The sequence below is a fragment of the Candida oxycetoniae genome (assembly GCF_023343755.2).
Source record: "Candida oxycetoniae strain CBS 10844 chromosome Unknown scaffold14, whole genome shotgun sequence".
NCBI classification, from domain to species: domain Eukaryota; kingdom Fungi; phylum Ascomycota; class Pichiomycetes; order Serinales; family Debaryomycetaceae; genus Lodderomyces; species Lodderomyces oxycetoniae.
This window is the reverse complement of record NW_026055483.1, coordinates 160817-184575: the sequence shown is the minus strand read 5'-3', so window position 1 is coordinate 184575 and position 23759 is coordinate 160817. Positions and strand designations below refer to the sequence as shown.

At 37.9% G+C, this 23759-nt stretch overlaps 8 protein-coding genes across 8 annotated transcripts; 1 reads left to right on the top strand and 7 right to left on the bottom strand. All coding sequences in view use genetic code 12, as the record gives it.

Annotated features, from left to right (window-relative positions):
- Nucleotides 1-96: 96 nt before the first annotated feature.
- On the bottom strand, nucleotides 97-2157 carry KGF56_004458 (uncharacterized protein; the record flags this gene model as incomplete). Its single annotated transcript, XM_049325899.1, has 1 exon — nucleotides 97-2157. The coding sequence occupies one exon, from the start codon at nucleotides 2155-2157 to the stop codon at nucleotides 97-99; it is 2061 nt and encodes a 686-aa protein (XP_049178531.1).
- Nucleotides 2158-2592: 435 nt separating this feature from the next.
- NTF2 (Ran GTPase-binding protein) lies at nucleotides 2593-3049 on the bottom strand (the record flags this gene model as incomplete). Its single annotated transcript, XM_049325898.1, has 2 exons — nucleotides 2593-2960; nucleotides 3043-3049. The coding sequence occupies 2 exons, from the start codon at nucleotides 3047-3049 to the stop codon at nucleotides 2593-2595; spliced, it is 375 nt and encodes a 124-aa protein (XP_049178530.1).
- A 211-nt stretch (nucleotides 3050-3260) lies between these two features.
- KGF56_004456 (transcription factor TFIIE subunit) lies at nucleotides 3261-4115 on the bottom strand (the record flags this gene model as incomplete). Its single annotated transcript, XM_049325897.1, has 1 exon — nucleotides 3261-4115. One exon carries the CDS (start codon nucleotides 4113-4115, stop codon nucleotides 3261-3263), a length of 855 nt encoding a protein of 284 aa, XP_049178529.1.
- Nucleotides 4116-4752: 637 nt separating this feature from the next.
- KGF56_004455 (uncharacterized protein) lies at nucleotides 4753-7155 on the bottom strand (the record flags this gene model as incomplete). The annotated part of the gene is made up of 1 exon (XM_049325896.1): nucleotides 4753-7155. One exon carries the CDS (start codon nucleotides 7153-7155, stop codon nucleotides 4753-4755), a length of 2403 nt encoding a protein of 800 aa, XP_049178528.1.
- Nucleotides 7156-9404: 2249 nt separating this feature from the next.
- Nucleotides 9405-10529, bottom strand: ANT1 (Ant1p; the record flags this gene model as incomplete). The annotated part of the gene is made up of 1 exon (XM_049325895.1): nucleotides 9405-10529. The coding sequence occupies one exon, from the start codon at nucleotides 10527-10529 to the stop codon at nucleotides 9405-9407; it is 1125 nt and encodes a 374-aa protein (XP_049178527.1).
- Nucleotides 10530-11576: 1047 nt separating this feature from the next.
- KGF56_004453 (uncharacterized protein) lies at nucleotides 11577-12938 on the bottom strand (the record flags this gene model as incomplete). Its single annotated transcript, XM_049325894.1, has 1 exon — nucleotides 11577-12938. One exon carries the CDS (start codon nucleotides 12936-12938, stop codon nucleotides 11577-11579), a length of 1362 nt encoding a protein of 453 aa, XP_049178526.1.
- Nucleotides 12939-13215: 277 nt separating this feature from the next.
- On the bottom strand, nucleotides 13216-19659 carry GLT1 (glutamate synthase (NADH); the record flags this gene model as incomplete). Its single annotated transcript, XM_049325892.1, has 1 exon — nucleotides 13216-19659. One exon carries the CDS (start codon nucleotides 19657-19659, stop codon nucleotides 13216-13218), a length of 6444 nt encoding a protein of 2147 aa, XP_049178525.1.
- A 2348-nt stretch (nucleotides 19660-22007) lies between these two features.
- KGF56_004451 (exosome non-catalytic core subunit) lies at nucleotides 22008-23084 on the top strand (the record flags this gene model as incomplete). The annotated part of the gene is made up of 1 exon (XM_049325891.1): nucleotides 22008-23084. One exon carries the CDS (start codon nucleotides 22008-22010, stop codon nucleotides 23082-23084), a length of 1077 nt encoding a protein of 358 aa, XP_049178524.1.
- Between the last annotated feature and the right edge of the window lie 675 nt (nucleotides 23085-23759).

Below are 23759 nucleotides of genomic sequence, written 5' to 3'. Positions count from 1 at the left end.
CAATTTATCACTACAAACTGAGATTCTCCTAAACTAAAAATAAGTTGGGGAGAGAGGACCTCTTTGGAAACTGTGCTATAAAACAGCGATCTTTGATCAATCGAGGTTCGTTTCTTTTCCTGACCCCTCATTGATCTTCTCTTGCTTCAGGAAATCAGTCATAGGGTCTATGTCTAGATCAAGATCATTATCATGATCATCACTTTTGTCGTCGTCATCGGCATCATCATCGTCGTCATCGTTGTCGTTGTTATTGTTGTTGTCATGAAAGAGGGGATCCAGTATCACGTCTACTGGATCATATCGTGGACTGGCTTCCTGTAATCCCGAATCATCTTCACGGATAACTGTGTCAATTTCTTCCTCTTTCAATTCTGCTATATAATGGTTTTCTTCCACCGAAAGCTTGCTTTCAGCATTATTCGATTTCGATTCCTCTATACCTGAATCCACGCCTATGTCGTCGTTACACTCTAAATTTATTTCCTTATTTGGCTTTTCCTCTTTAGTATTCAAAAAAAGTTTAAAATTCCACAAATTTCCCAGTTCCGGTTCGCGATGTCTATTTTGCAGAACTTTCGTCTCGGTAACTGCTCTGGGTAACTTCTTACCTCTTGGTCCTTTAATTCTTCTCGAATTAAGAGGAATGGAATCAACACTATCGTTACTAATTACGTCTAGATTGCGGAGAGGAGCAGACCCCGGAGTGAACATACCCGGTAATGGTATTCCTCTACCTTGAAATTTTGCACTGTGTATTATGTTTCCGGTGACTTTCGAATCAGAGCTATTGAAAGTCTTGGAAGATTCGTTTTCATGGCTCATATCATTAGCAGAATTAAATAATTGCTGCTGGAAAGCTGCAATCTTACTTGACAACTTTTTGGGTTTAGGAGGTGGTGCTCTTGGTTTCTCTTTCACTGCTCCATCCTTGATGGGACGAGCGGGAATAGAAGGTGTTATGGTTTCGGGTTCGGGTTCAGGTTTAGGTTCAGGTTCGGGTTCAGGTTCAGGTTTAGGTTTAGGTTCAGGTTCAGGTTCAGGTTCGGGTTCAGGTTTAACATACTCATGGTTTCCCCTACTTAAATTACTGCTAGTTCTACTGATACCTTCCTTAACAGCTGTAGGCAACAATGGATCTCGAGTGCTCTCACTTTTTGACTTTTTGCCGTCCTCAAGCTTTGACATACCAGACTTGCTTTCTTTCTCAACTACCTCTGTCGCATCTCGATGCTCATCCCCTGAATCCAGACTTGGTTTCGTAGTAACAAGTGTACTTCTTTCGTCTTGAACAGTTTCCTGGTTCTGTGATGATGCTTTCTTTTTGGGACGAGCTGGTATAAACGGAACTCTCTTATTCATTAGAGTAGTAGTACTAGTTTCAGGTTCAGCAATCGGTGAAGCAGCAGCAGCAGCAGCATGTTCTAGGGAATCCTTCTCAAACGGGTTTTCAACTATTTGGACAGTTACATCCCCATCTTGCACAACGTCACTTTCCAAACTCTTATCTTCTCTTGGAAACTTTTGCGAATCTCGAATATCATCCTGAGTAGAAGGAGAAGGATCTATCTCGGCGTCCGTACTTACCAGTTCATTAACAACATTGTCAATTATTTCTCCACCTTCTTGCACTGTTTCCAAGTCGTCATTGAAGCTTGAGTTGTCTGCTTCTAAGAAGCCATCTTCATCGATTTCGTCTTTGAATGTAGCCTTAGTACTCGAATTTCCAGGAGTTTTCTCTCCATCTGCTCCTTCCAGATCATTTGTTTTTTGGAGATTCAATGACAGTGTCACTTCACTTTCCTTGTCAGAATCAACGGTAGTTGGGTCAGATGAAACAATATCGTGTTTTTCTGTCATAGGTCCAACGCTTTCAGCGTCTTGCTCAAATTGAGTACCTTCTTCTAAGGACTGTGATTTACTATCCTTTGATGTAGCATTACCATGTGTTTCCTCATCTATTTCAATTGAAATAAAAGTGTGTACGCTTTGATTCTGGGCACCTGAAATTGAAGCCTGTGTAGTTTCTACCAGTTTATTGCGCTCTTGTTTTGGCCTTGGTCGCGGAGGGACACTGGGAGTACATTCTGAACGACTAGAAGAAGACTCATCTCCTTTCAGAGTCACCTCAATTGTCAGTATTTCCGAGTTTTCCATCAAAGATTGATACTTGAGAGAGAGAGAGAGAGAGAGAGAGAGAAAGAAAGAGATAGTGTATTTTTAAATTTTGTTAAGACATTTTTTTTTTAACCACCTCATGGCTTATTATTCTTCTCACACACTAGAAGCTATGAAACATAATTATGTTGACAACTAGTCAACATTCAAATCAATTGCAAAATCCATCAAGTGTTATACACACACACAGACACACACACACACTTTCTCTTTCTCTCTCTCTCTCTACAAATCAAAACCTGCTCGATGCTGGGTTTGTAAAAAAGACCGTCCTTCATATAATCCTTCATATTATGGTTTTATCTACATTCTCATTTCTCCAAACTATTAACATAGAGTATGGCTCCATATCAGTCAAATGACGTTTCATTTAAGCAAATTCGTATATTTCCACAAAAGAACTCTTACTAAAGCTTAAGAATAGTTTAATCTAAATATATCGTTGAACACGTAATATGAAGATCCTTCGGGAATCAAATGAAAGACTTGAGAGTAACGTTGCGCGTTTTGTTCTTCATCAATAGCTAATTCACCAGTAACCATCACTAAGATATCACCGTTTGGTGATGCTGGTTGAGCATCCAAAGTTGAAATTCTGTGAGCTACTTTCTGGAATGGTAAGGAAACCAATTTCTCAACAATATCTCTGGCTCCTTGTAACTGCGATGTTTCAAAGGTTAACATAGATTCTGATCTGTATAAGTTCCCCAATTGAGATCTATCGTTGTCGAATTGATTGTAGTAAAATTTGCAAAACTCAGTTGCGACAGCATTAAAATCAACTTGGAAAAGCATGTTAGCATATTCATTTGTAGAAAATTTAAAAGACAAATTACGTCGACTCTCGACTTGATGGATACATACTGGACATATTTGCAATTGGGAAGTTGGGTCTGAGGTGAAAGATAGGACAACGAAACAATAAAGTGTGATAATGAATATGGACTGAGTTTGGAAAAATTTTTCTAGAAAAAAAAAAAAAAAAAAAAAAAAAAAAAAAGCTATACATAGCGGATACACGACTACAGTGATTACGACCCCCCCTCCTCCTCCAGCAGTGGCAGCGGCAGTAGCAGTAGCAGTCACACCAACTGGGAATAGTCCTTCAAAATACCCTTCATATGAGTGTTTGTTATTTTACCTCTGCGTGTTTTCTTTTGTTTCTTTTCTTGTTGTTGTGGTTTTTTATTCAAAAGGGCTGGATCAGCACCAGTCGGCTTCAAGCCTTGATCAATTAATTCTTGATATAAAGCATCAGGTTCTGGTAACTTTACGTCTACCCACATCTCTTTAAACTCATCACTTACCGAGCCAAGTTCGCCCCCGGCATTAGCCCATACAAGTCTAGGAGCATTTTCCTTTTTATTCCGTAGCACCAAGATCTTGTTCTCCGACTCTAACTCGTCTATTGCCTGTAAACACCCAGCCCAGCCGTCTCGAAGTTCCTTTACAGATATGCCTTTGAAGGTTGTTTGCTTTCGTAGAAACTCTAGCAAATCATCAGCACTTTTGATGTTATGGAGCGATACATACTCCAAAGTCCTCTTTGACTCATCAAATTTCACTCGATCTATCTCTTTTAAAAGTGGTAGTAGCGTGTTTTCCACGTCAAAATTTAGATTATTGTGCAAATGGGATATACTTACGGGGTGATCCTGTTCTTTAAGGAACTCTACCGCCAAATGCAACTGTGTAGACAAGTGAGCTCCTGAAGTTTCGTTCAATGATGTTTTCTGGCGTTTGAAAAACTCAGTAACTGAGTCGGTTGGGGTTGACCTTTTGTTAGCTCCAGTTATATTTGCATTATTTTTGATTCCATTGGAACTTGTCTCTGACACTGGAGGTTTGGCCACAATGGGCTTCCTTGCAACCGCCACAGATGGCCCACTCTTAATCTTATTCTTGAATGCTGATAGTTGGGCTGATAAATCAGACATGTCAGTATAAATTTGGCCAAAGGCGGTAAAAAGAATAGTGATTGATTGAATCCTGGATATCGTTTTTCAATCTGTACATATTTTTCAGTGCTAACAATCGAAAAAAAAAAAAAAAAAAAACTTGTGGAATTTGACTGCGCTACCATTTTATCTTTGTCATAGAGGGTATTTCATTTTTCTTTTTTTATTTTTCATTTTTCTTTTCTTTCTTCTTCTTCTTCTTCTTCTTCTTCTTTAACTAAGATTCATCAGATGATCTCTTTCATAGAAAGTAGCATTAACAAAAAGAAGAGCTACTTATGAAGTCGTAGATTTGTTTGATTTATCGAGATCAACCAGTGTCTGATTACAGGAGCAGTCTTGTAGTCGAGACCACCAGCTTTAAAACCATTGCGATTTGAGGTCGCCGCTAATTTTCCTTTTTTGCAATTAGGCCAGGCTGATCCATGAAATTGTGATGACCTGATGTCTGGAACATATCTCTTTTTGTAAACAATGGGAGATGGATGATACGTAGAAGATTGAAAAACTTTCAGAGAGATGAGCAACAAAATAGATATATATATGTATACATGTATGTACTTTTTTATTAGGGAGAAAGGGAAGAACTTGGTGGGGGGGGGGGGGGGGGGGGGGGTCATGCTAGATAGTTTTCCCCAATCCTTCCTCTTCTTATTCTCTCTTTTCTCATAAACTCTTCTTGTGGAGTTCTCAATTCATTTCCAATAATTTGACTAGCTAGCTTACACCCCTCCATAGTATCTAAATCGATTTTTTGTGCCCATACAAGATTCTTGTACATTCCAGAATCTGTGAAATCAATTATCAAATTTTGCTTATAACGTATAGGGTCTTGAGATTCTTCAACTGATTCCGTATCGGAAGTGGGGTCTGAGTAATCTTCTTCTTCATCATCCTGAGAAAAATAATCATCATCATAGAAACCATAGGGCACCAATTCTTCAGATCTTGTTGGTAGTAATCTCTTGAGAAACTTTTCCACCATTGTACGATTAAGCCAAATCATTGAAGACAAATTGATGTACTTTAAGTTTCCTGCAATATCTGCTTTTAATGATAAGGGACCACCATGGTTCAAATTATAAGCCAAAACCTGTTTCCCATGAACTTTGGTTATTGCTGACAAAATTGCATGTTCATCAATCTTTTTCAAATACGTATTATTGATTGCCTTGAGACTCAAGTCTGAGAGATAGGTTCTTCCATCCGCTTTCTTTAAATAGGAGGTATCTGTGATAGTCGAGTTTGGTAATGGTGGAAGCAAACTGTTGTATTTCCTCATGGGCTTAGAAAATGTAGCCACTGAGTATATTGATGATGCCGTTGAAACATTCGATGCGGTTGACTTAAACAAACTACCCGAAAAGAGACCCAGGTATTCACACGAATACTTATTAAAGGGGCCATGGCCATTCTCGAATAATGCAGCATTCTCAAATCCTTCAAATTTCATACAGCTGTCAATCTTGGAAAGAAGATCCTTTGGGTAATTATTTAGCAAGTCAAAGTTTTGATACTTTGAAACCGACTTTCTGGATATTTCGTAATCAATTGATAAAGATAAATTACCCAAATTCAAGCTTACTATATTGGGGCATAAATTGATCATGTGCAACACATAACCAACCGGTACATCTTTAGAACTGGCATAGTTTAGCAAGAATTTGTTAATCAGTGGGTGTGGATTAAGAAATTTGCACGAATTTGTATCTTCTCTTACTTGTAATTTCAAATATTCAAGTCGAGGAGTTTTCCTTGAACTATTACTTGCATTGAACCCGCTGAATGATCTACTTCTCTTTCTTGTTTTGAAATACTTAAAAGGCTTTGAAAATCTTTTGGATGACAACGACGAAGAAGAAGACGATGATGATGACTTTTGTGAGGCATTTGACTTTGATGATAAAACCAGGAATTGTGAATTTGATGAAATCTTGGTTAATGCGCCATTTTGCACTGTGTGAACTGTATACAATGGGTTATTCTTGAACTTCCAATCTCTCCATCCGGCTAAGATTTTTGTATTGTTACCATACAATTGATTCTCGCGCAGGTTTGCATTAAAAGTGACAATTCCATCATCATTCTCATCAGTCTGATTCTCGTCCAAGTCAGAGTTTTCATCATAACCTGGTTTTAGTCCTGACAAATCAATTGATTTGATATATTGTCCAATCTCCGGGTTTAAACGCAAATACGTTACAAATTGCGCAAATCTATAAGTAGATGTGAACGCCAAATTCTCATAGTAATATGGTTTCGACAAGTGGTAAAAAAGCTTGCTGGTGAACATGCAACTCTTATAATCAGCCTTTTCATCAACTAGGAAAAATATGTAGTCCAATATTTCCAAGGGTAGGTCTTTAATGTTGGATATAGTTGGAACTGAATTCTTTATATGTGACAGGCTGGAATTGGAAAAGATGGTGCTAGACCGTGAGATGCAACTATTGCCATTGTGTGATTGCAAGGGGTTTGTAAGGAGATTGCTATTACTTATTCTCAATGATATGCTTCGACTCACATCATTTAGTAGTGATTTGTACTTCATCTTTAGATTTGCTGAATTATTGCCTTGTCCTTGACCCTGGCCTTGTTCTTGGACATGGTACAAAGAGTCCTCATCGAATGGGGAAGAAACATTCGAGGTTATTGATGAAGCAGACTGTGGTGGTAATAGTGGTGAAGAAGAAGAAGAAGAAGAAGAACAGATATTGTTATCCCGCTGTAGTGGTTGTAATTGCTGCTGTTGTTGTTGCTGTTGCTGTTGTTGCTGCTGCTGTGGTGCCTGTTGAGCAAAAAATGAATTTGATGTCAAGGCCCTGTTTGACCTAGTTGTTGAAGTTGACTTTATTTTTGATTGACTGCCACTTCTGAAAACTGTACGTAGTAGACTTAGATCATTTTGAGTTAAAGGTATTAGTGTATGAGTTCTATAGTCATACCAAGCATTTGGATTTAATAAAGAGCGATAGGGGGGTAAATAATTGTGAAAATCAATCGTTTCCGTTCTTATCATTGGTCAAGAGAGTCAATCAAACCAATTCAGTTTTATACAATCTGAATTGTGGATTTAACTATATATATATATATATATATATAGATAGATATAGATATACTTACAAGTTGCATTCAAAAAAGTTGCATTAAAGGTCTCACAAATTAGGCTTAAAACTTTGTACGTCAAAAAGGAAGGCGGCTACTATATTAAGCATTGAGCATATTAACTATAGATCAATATGTATCAACTTAACAGATTGAAAAAAAAAAAAAATAACCCATGGTATATTAATCAAGAAAAAGTTGAGACTGGAAAGGGGAGGAGGAATGAAGGAGAGAGAGAGCTATAAAGCTCAGCCCCTCCCCCAAGGCCAAACTTGGATATGCAACAGCCCCAGTCAAGGGCTTTTGCTGCTTACTTTGAAATTGCTTGTTTATGGAGGGCATCACAACCAAAATCACACTGTAAAAATTAATTACAAAGTGAAAACCAAGTTTTACTATGGGAAAAAAAGGGGTAATTTTTTTAACTCAATCAAAATAGATTGTGCTTTTGACCCTTTTGCCAGAACAAACAAAGAAAAAGAAAAAAAAAAATAGGGATGATACCGGAAAATGAACCTATATTTTAATAACAGCTTACATATCCATGAAAGTAAGAACCTACTTCTCCCCCTCCTCTCCGCCTCTCTAAACAAGGTTGAAAAATTTGACCTGAATGTTGAATGTTTGTTGGAAATTTGAAATTTACGTTACAAAACTATTAGGGGGTAAACTTGTGTGAAAAAGTAAAAGCGCAACAGCGAAAAATTGACCGAAATAGGAAATCTAGATTTATCATTAAATCACTCCACCATTCAACCTAACAATTGCAACGGTTACTAATATCGCTCAAGAACTTCTCGACCATTTTACCACTAAAGCTACTACATTTTGCTACAAATCACCAACCTACTACACTTTGCTACAAATCACCAAGCCACTTACATTAAGAATCTAGAAGAATACAATAAAGAGCAAGCTATTAAGCAAGCTATATATATATATATATATATATGCATCTGGCCTGTCTAGGCACAAAGACGCAAGACAAATAATAATAATAATAATAAAAAAAAAAAAAAAGAGCAATGGAATATAGCTACGAATAAGATTTGTAATTACTGTTGAATATTTGAAACATAAATCAATCCATTTGTTGGACTTTTATCTTTTAGTTTTCGTCTCTGATAGTCTCTGATAGTCTCTGATAATTTTTCTGGTACTATAAGTTGTTAGATCTACCTACCTCTGTTGTCTTGGCAAATATTTTTTCTTTTTTTTTTTCTCGAGAATGCTGCTTAACTCAAAATCTTTCTCTCAAGTATAAATAATATAAAGTATTGCATAATAAAGTTATGCATCTTCCTTTTTTAAGTAAGTTTAGTAAAGTCTACTAGGTTGAAGCCTTGTTTTATAGGGGAAGAGGTACTAACCTGTCTCTCTTATTGACACCTGATTTTTTAAGCTGTAATTGATATGCGTACTTTGGGGGCCTATTGGAGAGTCTTCAAATCTCGTGATCTTTTTTTTTGCATGATTGCATCTCCCCCAATTCGGATTAAAATTTTAAATAAAAAGAGATAAAGTTTTCACTAAAAATTGAACGAAAATTTACATCAAACCCGTGAGAAAGAAAAGTAGAGTAGGAAGAGGAGGAGGAGGAGGAAGAAGAGGAGGAGGAAGAGGAAGAAGAGGAGGAGGAGGAGGAAGAAGAGAAGAGGAGTTATTTTGTTCTATGCAAGAGACTAACGAATTTGTTAGTTGAAAAGAGAAAATTTCTTAGTCCAAGGGCTATTTAACATAGTTTATTAATTACAATTAGAATTTTTTATATATGAATTTCTTATCTATAAGAGAGATTTGTAAAATAATTACTAAATTTCACAGCCACAAGCGAGACTTTATCTCTCAAACTTACAGAATCTAATTACAAACACTACAAACAAACTTTCCTTATTGATTAAACTTACAAAGAAATTTCACAGATTAAACTACCGCCACAACTCACAACTCACAGCACAAATTTACAATTCTACAATTCTAGGAAAAGTCTATTGAAAAAAATAAAAAAAAAATTTATAAAAAGAAAATTTCTATCCATAACTATCTATCACTTCTCGCTATCACTGCAAATCAAACTACAAAGATAAATATGTATATATATACATATATACGCGTATATGTATATATCAGCCTCTAATCTAAAACCCCCCAAGTGACTCTTCTCTAGTGTTTACTGATTGCTAGTTTTTTTCTTTTAATCAACGATAACAAAAATAAAAATAAAATGTCAATTTGATCCTTGAACATGAATAACAATCCTTGAACAAAAACACCCTTCAACAATTGAGGTGCAATACCTTTATATAATCCTCTAAATTTTTCAGTGTGCCATAAATGTGCCAATGCTTCGGTGAAATGGTCGAATTTGATGTCATCTTCCTCCTCCTCTTCCTCCTCTTCCTCCTCTACTTTTCTTCCTCCCTCCAAATTATTCTTCTTCTTATCTTTACTCTTGGCTTTCTTTTGAATCATAGCTTTCGATACAATTAATGGTTGTGTGACTAAAGTTGCCAATGATTTGGCAATGACTCCCAACGAGAAACTTTCCAATGGACCCAAAAATTCCTTGTTGCCATATAATATTTGCTTTAATCTTTCATACGAACCATAGGTGATTGATGGATTGATACATAAAACCAAGGAAACTCGCAATCCTCTCCATAATCCGCAAACTCCATCCTGATCTAAAATTTCTCTAATCAATTGAAGCAAATTCTTATGATGTTTATCGGTTTGTTGCTGAGTAGTGATGACTCCAATAGGCATAGTAAAACATTGCGATATAGCAGCTGCAACAGCACCAAGAAACAATTCAGTTAATGTGTTTGCCTTGTGATTTGGAATGTTCTTGTATAAATTAGCATAAACCTTTTTAACTATCGAATACCAGTAAAAATAAGAAAAATTCTGTGCGGCCGTACCAATCACAGTTGAAAACAAACCATGATACCATCCTAATATACCTTTCTTTTCGTAAATTTTTCTCAACACATCAATAGTGTTTTTGTATTTCAATTCTCCCGTTTTGGAGTCTTTGGGTGAACTTCTAAGAATAGATTCTTCAAAATCCGACAATTCAGATTGCGGAGGACTTGAAAGTGAGTCACTGCTACCATTACCACTACCATTACCATTACCACTACCACCGTGAGGTTTTCTATGATGATGATGTTTCTTAACTTGTGTTTGGATTATAACTTTACTCAAATCTAACGGATAGACCAAGGTATTTGCAACAGCCGAGGCCAATGCACCAGATGCCGCTTTTTCCAATGGGGTAAGTGACATTTACTTTAATATGACTCTACTACTTGTGGAAAAATATGAGTGCCAATGTTGCGGGGCAAGAATGCAATATTGCAAGGAGTTTGGGAAAAAGTCGGATCCTAAATATTGGCAAGAAATCTAGCAGTTGATCCTTGTTCCTTTGCTATAAGTTGTAGTTGAAATGAAACTGTCAAATCAAACCTGGTTTTTTTTCAATGGAAAATATTCACTATTAATCTTTCAGAAATCTATGGAAATAATCATATTCACTGTATTGCGGATAAAAAGAAATAAATAAAAAAAAAAGAAAAGTTTAACATTATATCTCTATTTTTTTTTTTGGGGTTTCTTAATTTTTCTGTTTCTGGTTCTGGGCTTTTATCAGGGACTCTTTTCTATAAGAAGTTGTGGAACACGAGGTCCTAGATATAGCCGCCTACAAATGGAGCGCCAAGGCAGAAGTGAGATAGAGAGAGAGATAGAGAGAGAAAGGAGGGGAGAAGGGGAGAAGGGGAAAGAGGAGAGATAGATACTGTTTTGACTGGTGAAGGTTCAAGCTAATTACTTTCAACCCACTAGTATTTACTACTACCCAAAAATCTATGGTCTAATGTTATTGCCATTCCTAGTTAAGTTGAAAACATTTTGTGTGATGTAATTTTTTTTTTTTTTTTTTATTAACTTACCCGAGGTTTAAAAGAAAACAACATTTCTTACAAAACCCCACATTTTTTCCCCAACTTGAAATTCTCCATTCCTGGGTCACGTGACCGATGCACACTATTGACACTATCGACACCATCCCCACCGACAAATCGATACAAGTAACAAGACACTATCGACACTATCCCCACCGACAAATCGATACAAGTAATAAGACACTATCGACACTATTGAGGAAAGCGAGATAGTGGAGCACACACGGTTTTTTTTTTTCACATTTTTTTTTTTTCTTAGTTTGTTTGTTTGTAACAAGACACTATCGAGCAGAGCGATTAGCTGCCACCGACACAACCTCACCATTTTTCAAGATTCAATCAAAAAGTAAAGTTTGTAGTTTTTATTGTTCTAGTCTACTCTCCACAAAATTACTCGTTTATCCACACCTGCGCTAAGTAAGATCTCCTCACCATTTGAATCTATATAGGATATAAAATTTTTTATTCTCCCATTGTGGCCCGTGTGGCCCTTTTTTTCCTTCTCCTCCTTTGCTCCCTCCGTTTCCTTCAACTCGATAACGACTTTGTTGTCAACTACATCCAATCCTCTGATAACACCATCATCACCCATAATCCACAATCCAAATATCCTATTCTGGTTTTCCTCAAGTTGCGTTCTTGACCCTAAACGCCAAGAGATGATTGGCTGCGAAAATTTGTCCTGAGGTGAAGTAGTTTTCAGGTTTCTAATGATTTGGAGCCTGGAGATGGAGAAAGCGCAATTTTTTCTATTTTGGAACTCTTCTAGTGACACAATAATTATTCTCATATAGGGCTCATGAGATGTCGCTACCGCGATTAATGGAACTTCATCAATTGATGATGGCAATGACTGAGATATAATCATACACCTCGGCATGAAGCTAGAGACTGTAAATTCCGCATCATTTATGGAAATTTTGTAACTTGGTGAAAAAGCTTCACCTTTCAATGTGTATACTTCTAACAAGGTACTTTCTAGCTTACCCAATACCAATATGAGTTCATTTTGGTATACAGTTAAAGCAAAACAAGTACTTTGCTGGCTCAACTTCATTTCAGATACAAGTTGAAACTCTTGTTGTTTTAGTGTAATCAACTTTACGGTTCCGTTCCAGGCCAATACAACAATGTAGTTTTTTTCATTGAATTTGATATATTGGGCATCAACAACAAATCTAAAGTCTGTTTTAATGCTGGAAATGCCAACTAAAGTTACCGACTCTTTCAAATACAAGGTTCCACTCATACCTAACATCACAACCCCAGCATCATCATCTATTACCATCACCTTTCTAATGATCTCGGGAGATTTAAATTTAACCAACTCCTCATCTTCACCTTGCTTTATAAAAATGTGAGAATCGTTAGTCGTAAAGTATACCACCTCATGATGTTTATCATAGCAACTCGAAAGGATCAACAGTTGCATTCTCAATAAGTGCGGAACACGAGGACACGGCAGCGGCCATGACGCAAATCTTGTTTTGGCAATTTTCTCCAAATTTTCTGGAAGCTCTTCATTGATGCAGCTGTTTTTCAATTTTTCATTTATAGAGTTATACTGTAGCCTGTCTTCAATGATATGAGATAGCGTTTCCGAATTGTTCAAAAGTCGTCGAGTTATGGGTTTTCCATGCTCTTTCTCAAATTCGGCTAATGTTTGGTGGTAGTTATTGTCTTTGAGAAATTGGGCTATCAATTCATGCTCTGGATATGTCTCCCTTTGCATTGGGAGGAGGAATACCCTTTGGTTTTCTTTCTTTTCCTTTTTTTTTTATATAACTATTTTTCGTTTGAGATCAACTAAATCAGGCCTAGTTCAAGCTTCTCCAAGTTGAGTTTTCAGAGAGCAGAAGTTTGGTTTATAAGTAGTAACTAACAAAGTCTCAATCTAAAAATCATTTATATTTAAGATAAACACATACACAGTACCCATTTTTACTTTACATTCTAAACTTTTTTTTTTTTAATTTTTTTTTTTTTTCCATTACTGTTTATTCTTTTGCCTATACTTTCTCAGCCAATTCTTCTAGCAACTTGTAACTTCTTTGTTCAACTGAACCGTTACCTGGTAATCTTGTTGATCCCATTAAAAACTCATCAACTTCTCTTGCACATTGTCTACCTTCTTGGATTCCCCATACAACCAATGACTGACCTCTTCTACAATCACCAGAAGCAAATAAATTAGACTCCTGGTCAACTTTATAAACATTTGGATCAACAGTGGCAATTGTACCTCTCTTTGTCTTTTTCACTTCCAAATTGTCGGCATCAGGCCCAATAAAACCCATAGACAATAAAACTACGTCAGCGGGGAAAAACTCTTCACTTCCAGGAACTTCAGCCATCTGCCATGCACCTTGGTCAGAACGTTTCCATTCAACTCTAACAGTTTTGATGCCCTTAACATTTCCCTCGTCATCTCCAATAAATTCCTTCGATAAGATTGAGTACTCTCTTGGATCGTTACCGTAATGAGTAGATACTTCAGTATGGCCGTAATCAACTCTAAAAATTCTAGGCCATTGTGGCCATGGGTTGTCCTTGGGCCTTGAAGATGGTGGACGTGGCAACAACTCAAAGTTGGTGACAGACTTGGCACCGTGACGCGTAGAAGTACCTAAACAATCGTTACCAGTATCACCACCCCCAATAACAACAACGTGTTTGCCTTCCAACTGTTGGCGGATATCAGCCAAATGATCCTCCAAAAGTGCCTTGGTGTTCTTGTGCAACAATTGCATAGCAAAGTTGATGTTTTTCAATTCTCTACCGGGAATCTTCAAGTCTCTAGGAATCGTTGAACCAACAGCAAAAACAACGGCATCAAAAGTGGACTTCAATTCTTCAACCAGAATGTCTTCACCAACAGTGGTATTACATACAAAGTTGATTCCTTCAGCTGCTAACAAATTCGTCCTTCTCTCAACAATACCCTTGTCTAATTTCATATTTGGAATACCGTACATCAATAAACCACCTGGTCTGTCACTTCTTTCATAAACAGTTACTGAATGCCCAGCTTTGTTCAATTGGTCGGCACATGCTAAACCGGCAGGGCCTGATCCAATAATGGCAACTGTTTTACCAGTTCTGTGTTGTGGCGGCGTGGGCTTGATCCATCCTTGCTCAAACGCATTGTCAATGATTGCACATTCAACAGACTTGATATTCACTGGATCTTCATTGATACCTAATACACAAGCACCCTGACATGGAGCCGGACAGATTCTACCAGTGAACTCGGGAAAGTTATTGGTCATTGACAATCTTTGCAATGCATCCCACCATCTATTGTGGAACACCAATTCGTTCCATTTAGGGATAATGTTTGAGATTGGACATCCTGTATCCGAAGTACAGAAAGGAACACCACAGTCCATACATCTTGCAGTTTCATAATGCAATTCGTCTTTGGTCAATCTCGATGTCATCTCCTTCCAATCTTTAACCCTTTCACTTGAGTCACGGTATTTTTCGTTTCTACGCTTGTACTTCATGAAGCCTTTGACTCTGTCCAACTTGACTGGTGCTTTCTTGTCAAATTCAGTATTAAACACTGTATCTTCCACATCTGCAACCTTTGGTTCTTTTTCATCATGACGATGATGATGATGATGATGATGATGATGATGGTGCTGGTGCTGATGCTGGTGCTGGTGCTGGTGCTGGTGCTGATGAGCATGACCTTTTTTAATCTTGTAAGCCTCTCCATTGGTGACATCAGATTCTGGATCCTCCTTAATTGATTGTAAAAACTTACTCAATTCCTTCTTTTTTGCTTCCTCGGCCATTTTTTTCTCCTTTTCCAATACCTTTTTATAATCAAAGGGCAAAACTTTGACAAATCTAGGCAAGTATCTATTGAAATCATTCAATATTCTATCTGCAACTTCTGAACCCGTGTAATGGCGATGATCCTCAATCAAATTTCTCAAAAACGCAATTTCTTCAGTTTCGGTAACCAGCGACAATTCCACGTTGGTCTTGTTAACTTTATCGGCAAAGTCTTGGGCCATATCTAAAACATAAGCAATACCTCCACACATACCAGAGGCAAAATTACGACCAGTAGCTCCAAGAATAACAACTCTACCACCCGACATATACTCACAACCATGATCACCAGTACCTTCAACAACAATAATGGCTCCCGAGTTTCGAACAGCAAACCTCTCTGCGGCAATACCTCTAATGAAAGCCGACCCAGATGTAGCTCCAAAGAATGCAGTATTACCAGCAATAATTTGATCTTCAGCTTTAAACTTGGACTCCTTAGGTGGATAAGCAATTATTCTACCTCCTGACAAACCTTTACCAATGTAATCGTTGGCATCACCTTCCAATTCCAATGTTACACCAGACGCCAAGAATGCACCGAAAGATTGTCCAGCAGACCCAGTTATGTTCACGTGAATAGTGTCATGAGGCAAACCTTTTTCACCAAAAGTCTTGGAAACTCGGTATGATAAAGTTGTACCCAATGAACGATCGGTATTTACAACGTCGCAATCAATTGTCACAGGTAATCCCTTAGCCAAGGTTAATTCAGATTCATCAATCAATTTGTTATCGACTCTAACGTGTAATCTATGATCCTGTTTTCTAACACAATGGGTTGCAACACCTGGTCTTATAGTATGTGCTGGTGTAAGAATAGGCGACAAATCAATGTTTGCATTCTTAGTATTTCTAAAGTCTTCCCGAACTTTTAACTTTTCAGTTCTTCCCACCATCTCTGCGACTGTTCTAAAACCCAATTTTGCCATAAACAGTCTTAAATCATTGGCCATGTAGTAAAAGAAATTAATCACATGCTCAGGGGTTCCTTCGAATTTCTTTCTCAAATCGGGATCTTGAGTAGCAATACCAACTGGACAAGCACCAGTATGACATTTTCTCATGTAAATACATCCCATGGCAATCAATGGAGTGGTGGCAAATCCCCATTCCTCAGCTCCCAACAAACAAGCAATAGCAATATCTCTTCCTGTTCTCAATTGTCCGTCTGTTTGTAAAATAACTCTTCCTCTTAAATCATTCAAAACCAACGTTTGATGAGACTCAGCTAATCCCAATTCCCATGGTAAACCTGCATATTTAATCGAGGTCAATTTAGCGGCACCAGTACCACCATCACCTCCAGAAACTAAAATATTTTCTGACCCTGCTTTTGCAACACCAGCGGCAACAATACCAACACCAACTTCGGAGACCAACTTGACAGAAGTACGTGCCCTAGGATTCGAACATTTCAAATCATACAATAACTGCTTTAAATCCTCAATCGAATAAATATCATGATGTGGAGGTGGGGATATTAAACCAACACCTGGAGTAGAATGTCTTGTTTTACCAATTTCAGCTGAGACTTTATTACCAGGCAATTCACCACCTTCTCCGGGTTTTGCACCTTGCGCCATTTTTATTTGCAATTCATCAGCATCTGCCAAATAAAATGAAGTGACTCCAAATCTACCAGAGGCAACTTGTTTAATAGCTGACCTCATGGTATCGCCATTTTCACTAACTTGAGATCTAGCTGCATCTTCACCACCTTCACCAGTGTTCGATTTACCTCCCAATCTATTCATAGCTACAGCCAAAGTGGAGTGTGATTCCATTGAAATGGAACCGTACGACATAGCACCGGTAAAGAATCGGCGAACAATTTCCGTCCATGGCTCAACTTGTTCAATTGGAACGGCAGCCGAGGATTCAAAATCAAAGTCCAATAAACCACGTAAAGTACAATTTTTCACTGCTTCGTTTTCCTTTTTACAATAAGCATCAAAAGCTCTTTCATTTTTATTACGAACTGCATCTTGTAATGATGCAATTGCTGCAGGATCATTGATATGAGCATCACCACCATCCCTCCAGTGGTACTCACCGGTTTCGGGCAAACCAATAGGCTTAATGCATTCTCTCGATGGATATCCTCTTTCGTGCAAGGTGAATGCATCTTGTGCAATATATTCAAAAGTGACACCTTTAATTCTTGATGCAGTACCTGCAAAGCATCTGTCAATAACAGAATTATCAATACCAAGTGCCTCGAAAATTTGAGCACCTTTATAAGAAGCCAATGTTGAAATACCCATCTTGGACATGACTTTCAATATACCTGCATCAATTGATTTTTGATAATTTTTAATAACAGCCTCTTCAGTTAATGTTTCATCTTTCAACAATCCTTGGCGTTGCATTCTAACCAAAGTCTCCATTGCCAAGTATGGATTGATACCATCTGCACCATATCCAACTAAACAACAAGCGTGGTGGACCTCCTTGGCTTCTTGGGTTTCAATAATCAAGGCAACCTTAGAACGTTGCTTTTGTCTAACGAGATGGTGATGAACAGCACCTATTGCAATCAAAGCAGAGATGGGCAATCTATCGGCACATGTTTCCACATCACTCAAGATAATCACTTGATTATCATCGGCAATTGCTTTTGACGCTGCTTGGCATATTCTATCAATGGTATTTATGTATCCTTGAATACCTTGGCTTTTTTCAAAAGTAATGTCAATAGTTGTAACCGACCATTTTGGGTAAACCTTTTCCATATTTTTGATAGCCAAGAGCTCCGAATTGGTCAAAATTGGCGACTTTAAAAGAAGTCTATTTAGTTGATCTGGTTTCATCTCCAAGAGATTACCTTGGGGCCCAACGTAACATTCCAATGACATAACAATCTTTTCTCTAATTGGATCTATTGGTGGATTAGTGACCTGGGCAAACAATTGACGAAAATATTCGTATAATAGTTTTGGTTGCTCCGAAATACAAGCCAATGCATTATCGTTACCCATAGAACCCAAAGCTTCATTACCCTCGGCCATTGGTGCCAAAACAAACAAAACCTGTTCATGAGAATAACCCGATGCTACTAATCTTGGGTCAGTTTGGATGGTCAAAGCCTTGTCAACTGGTGCAGAGTTTAAGTCAACATTTCTTGTTAATAATTTTCCAGTTAAATCTTCCAAGGTGATCATATTGGCCAATACCCAACTTTTGAAATCAAATCTTGAAGAGACCTTGCTCTTCAACTCTTTGTCATCTACAATTCTTCCCTCCTTAGTGTCAACCAATAACATTCTACCTGGTTGCAATCTACCCTTTTGCAACACTTTTTCAGGAGCAATCTCAATGACACCAACTTCAGATGCACAAATTATTCTTTCGTCATCAGTGACATAGTATCTACATGGTCTTAAACCGTTACGGTCCAAGTTGGCACCACAGTACCTATCATCGGCAAAAGTGAATAAAGCAGGTCCATCCCATGGTTCCATCAAGCAAGCCGCCCATTCGTAAAAAGCCTTCTTTTTTGGGTCAATGTGTTCATCATTCTGCCAGGCTTCGGGAATCATCATCATAACGGCTTCTGGTAAGGAAACCACTCCGTTAACAACCAACAACTCCAAAACATTATCAAATGCAGCAGAGTCAGATCCGCCTTCCTCTATAACTGGAAATAATTTATCCATCTCATCTCCAAACAACTTTGATTTCATAACACCTTCTTTTGCTCGCATCCAATTTTTGTTACCTCTCAACGTATTGATTTCACCATTATGAGCTGCTAACCTCAAAGGTTGTGCTCTATCCCATGAAGGGAAAGTATTTGTTGAAAATCTTGAATGGACCAAAGCAAAATGTGACTCATACTCGGCATTGACCAAGTCGTGATAATAAGCATAAACTTGATTTGGAGCCAATTGGCCCTTATAAACAATAGACTTTGAAGAAAGCGAACAAATGTAAAACCAGTTATGTAAACCAATTGTATGCGACGATTGCTTTCTCAAAATAAATAATCTTTTTTCAAAATTTTGTTGATATTTAGATGCAAATTCTTCTTCTGATATATCTTGATTCAAAGTTTCCTTCAACACAACCGCCGGCTGCAAGATATAGGGTTCTCTAGATAAAGCCGCTGGACCTAATATAGATGAATCATGGGGCACTTTTCTCCACCCAAGCACCTTTAAATCCAAGGACTCGGCAATGTTTTCAAAAGTCTTTTTCGATTTAACAAAAACAACATCGTCTCTTTTAAAAAATAAGTTACCCACACCGTACTGGCCCTTCTTGGGCAAAGTTATGTTACAGTGGTATTGAAACTCTCGTTGAAGAAATTTATGAGGAATTGAACTTAATAAACCTGCACCATCACCATCTTTTGGGTTCAACTCACCACCTCTGTGAGTCATATTGCATAGTAAGCTTTTAGCATCAGACACAATCTTGTGGGATGGATGACCTTTCAAATGACAAGTGAAACCAACACCACAAGCGTCTTTTTCGAGGTCTGGGTTATATAAACCTTTAGCTATAGGTAAGGAAGATGCCCATGACTTATTTTCTGGTACTTCATCATACTGATAAATATTTGTTTGCTCAAATTCTTCTTGGGGTAAATATGAGGCAGTACTCATAATTTAAAAAGGGATTGAATAAACAAACTAACTGAACTGTCCACTAAAGATGTAACTGAACTGTCCACTAAAGATGTAACTGAACTGCCCACTAAAGATGTAACTGAACTGTCCACTAAAAGGTGTGGTTAAAAAAGGAGCGATTTTATAGTACAAAAGAATCGAGGAAATAGAGTCTTAAATTAGATGCCCGTTTAATAAATCTCTAGTAAGCAAGTCCCAGTTTTATAGGAAATCACACTTGTGAGCAGTACCAGTGAGTAACGAAGAAAAAAAAAGGAAAAAGAAAAAGAAGAAGAAGAAGAAGAAGAAGAAGAAGAAGAAGAAGAAGAAGTTGAAACTATGAAAAATCAAAGAAATTTTTTCAAGGGCTTTCTTTTTTTTATTTATTTTTATATATACTGTTACTTGTCTCATTTTGCTTTGATTTACGGAAAAGTACTAAACTCTTGCTATAAAGACTGAAAGATTTGAAAAGGATTTAGGATGCATATTTTTTAAGGAGATATATTCAGTTAGTAGCCGAAACGAAATAGGTACTAATTACTGGCTAGTGATATGCATCCGGGAGGGGAGGAAATAGAGGAAATAGAGGAAATAGAGGAAATAGAAAAAAATAAATGTAAAGTGTGATCATTTCACTTGGAGTGGTCAAAGTCGTCCGAGATCCGGGAGACCTCCGGGATACGGGATAAAGCGAGATGGAGAGAGGGGAGGGCGAATGTGTTATATGTGTTATATGGTACTTACAGTTTTCCCCTTTTTTGATTTCCTTATGAAAATTTTTTTTTTTTAGGTTTTACTTCATTAAGCCGCTCAGTAGCATATTATTACATAGTGCGTAATTCTGTAATCTGGTTTATCTACAGCCAATCATGATTGTTCGATTTATAACAAGAAAAAAAATAGATCTCAAAATAGAAATATCCAGGACACGAGGCCAAATGGGGTAATGTTTACCCCCCTTGGGCCGAGAGCAAAGAAAAAAAAAAAAAAACTGACTTTGACTTTATGGTAAAGATAAATCAGCAGATAATTGAACCATTAGTGAAAAGGAGGGAAAGCAGGTGAGATAACGTATAGATATTTTGGGCCCTCTGTTAAAACCCATGAGCCAAAATGTTAAAACTCATGAACCAAAATGTTAAAACCCATGAGCCAAAATGTTATTACAATGAAACAAAAAAAAGTTGGCAACTTGAAAAAAAAAAAATTAAAACTGGACCAAACTCTTCTAAAGTGCAGTATTGTCTACTTATCAATCATCTTTAATGCAGCAACAGCAGCAGTATAAGTATGAAGGTGGCTCAAGCGAAACTTACGAAAGCAAACCCGTGTGTTTTGTATCTCGTAAAAAATACCATTTGCGGCTATTTTTTGTAGCGCTACCGATTCAGATCTGGCAAAACCTGAAAACTTGAAAACCTGAAATTTTATTGAAGCTTCAAACTGAGCCGGCTAATCGTATCGAGCGAAGCGAGATTGCTGAGCTTCGCTAGCGGAGCGTAAGCGACACTAGTGATCCTTTACTACAACTACTTTAGCAGAGATTTTCGCATATTAAATTCTCTCACTAGCGGAGCGTAAGCGACACTGGTGGTTTTCGCATATTGAATTCTCTCACTAGTGTCGCTTATGCTCCGCTAGTGATTTTCGCATATTGAATTCTCTCACTAGCGTCGCTTATGCTCCGCTAGTGATTTTCACAAATTAGATTCACTCACTAGCGTCGCTTATGCTCCGCTAGTGATTTTCACATTTTAAATTTTCTCACTAGCGGAGCGTATTATCGAGCAGAGCGAGATAGTGTCGGTGGCAGCTAATGTGCTCCACTATCGAGAAGCGTTGACTACTACGCTCCACTCTCGAGCAGTGAGTGGTGTTGTTTAGTGCGCTCTAGTGTCTATCTCGCTTTGCTTGATAGTGTCTATGTATGTAAAAAATCAGTGTGCTCCACTATCTCGCCCTGCTCGATAGTGTTGCTGCTCGATAGTGTTGCTGCTCGATAGTGTTGCTGCTCGATAGTGTTGCTGCTCGATAGTGTTGCTGCTCGATAGTGTTGCTGCTCGATAGTGTTGCTGCTCGATAGTGTTGCTGCTCATTAGTGTTGCTCGATTACGCTTTGCAGTTACTGTTACTGGTCTAGTATTGGGTGCAAAAAATGTCAGTACTCTCTATTAAACCCTCTATATTCATTTTAATATCGGTAGCGCAATAATCTTTTTTTTTAACAAGGCTCATCGAGAAAAGAGCTCATCATCGATATCATCATCGATATCATCATCATCATCATCATCATCAAAGAGCTTCATTTATAAGACTCTAAAATACAGATTGCTACGATCACTATGACTTCCATGGCTGACCTAAAACAAGTCACATTTGCACCGGATGTACTAGAACGCATTGCCCCCGATGTTTCTTTACAGCGGCATTTGGCACTTGGTATAAGACCCAATCTTCGAAACTTTAATGAGTTCAAATCAATCGAGTATGGAAATAGTCTGCAATTACAGCAGAATTCCGATAATGTTTTTGCCTCTTCGATATTAAAGAGCGGATCGACCACAGTTATAAATACTATAAGTTTACTGATTGTCGAGGATCTAAAGGGCAATGGTAATAGTGGTAACCAGCAGCTGAACCAGTATGCGTCAATTTATCCTCAAGTGGAAATATTAAGAGGTAGATCCGGCGCTCCCACAGATGAAGAGATGATTCTAAGTCAAAACTTGTATGAATCATTCAGAAATTGTCGAATAATCCCTGCTATAGGCTTGAAGATTGATAATTTGGGATTGGCAGTAAAAGACGAAAGAACTGGCGAAGAACAAGTTTTATACCCAGATTTACATGAATCACAATGGCAATATATAAACTTGTCCAGCATGCATAATAAACAGTTTTCATTTGTGTTGCACCTGAATATAAAGATATTTCTGAGGCAAGTCAGCACAAACTCGCTTTTTGACTTGTGTTTTGCTTCGTGCCTCAAAGCATTGCAAGATTTGAAACTTCCACGATGCTATGTTGACGACTCGGTAACAACAAAGATATCTATTAGATCAAGGAAATCCAGTGCTAGAGGTACAGTGGACGCAGATAAAGGTAATTTGACCTTGGATTCAAGACAAGAGATGCTTTTCAATTTACAATTGAATGTACCAAATGCAACGGTATCAAGTAACTTTGGTGTTATCAAAGAGGACAAAAAAGACGGGAAAACTATTTTGCTAGCCGATTTAGAAGGCGAGGCTGAAGAATCGAGTGTGCTATCGAGAATTTCGATAATTTGCAACGATAAGGAAACTATAAATAAAATTAGTTTGGTGAGTGATGGTGCTATAAATTTGGATGTATTAAAGCAGGCCATAGAGATGTCAAAGAAAAGAGCTGAATTTCAATCGAGCAACGCTATCGAGTAGCAACACTAGTGAGCGAAGCGAGCTAGTGGAGCCGTAAAAGTAGAGACTTGCGAGCAGCAACACTAGTGAGCGAAGCGAGCTAGTGGAGCAGTAGAATTAGAGTCTTGCGAGTAGCAACACTAGTGAGCGAAGCGAGCTAGTGGAGCAGTAGAATTAGAGACTTGAGAGCAGCAACACTAGTGAGCGAAGCGAGCTAATAGAGCAGTATAATCAGAGACTTGCGAGCAGCAACACTAGTGAGCGAAGCGAGCCAATGGATCAGTATAATCAGAGATTTGCGAGCAGCGACCCTTTTTTTACTTATCCTTCTTTACCTCTTTTTTTTACCACTATCTCGCTTCGCTCGATAGTGGAGCACAATAGTTGCCACTGACTCATTTACTAGAGGAGCCAAAGGCGACTCTGGTGGGCAGCTAGTCAGTGTTACTTCACTATCTCGCTTTGCTCGATAGTGTCCCCCACTCCAAGTCAACTTTTCTTTTTCTCTCTTTTTGTATCAACATCTGTGATGTTTTCCATAATGTAAGTATGTAGCGCGAAAAAATGTATAGCAATAACAATAAGTAAAATCTTTTTTTTTTTAGGACGCGCTTCAACTTTTCGCTCTCGTCAATCTCCCTTGACTCTTTAAGAGAGTCGCGCCGCCCGGGGACACTATCAAGCAGAGCGAGATAG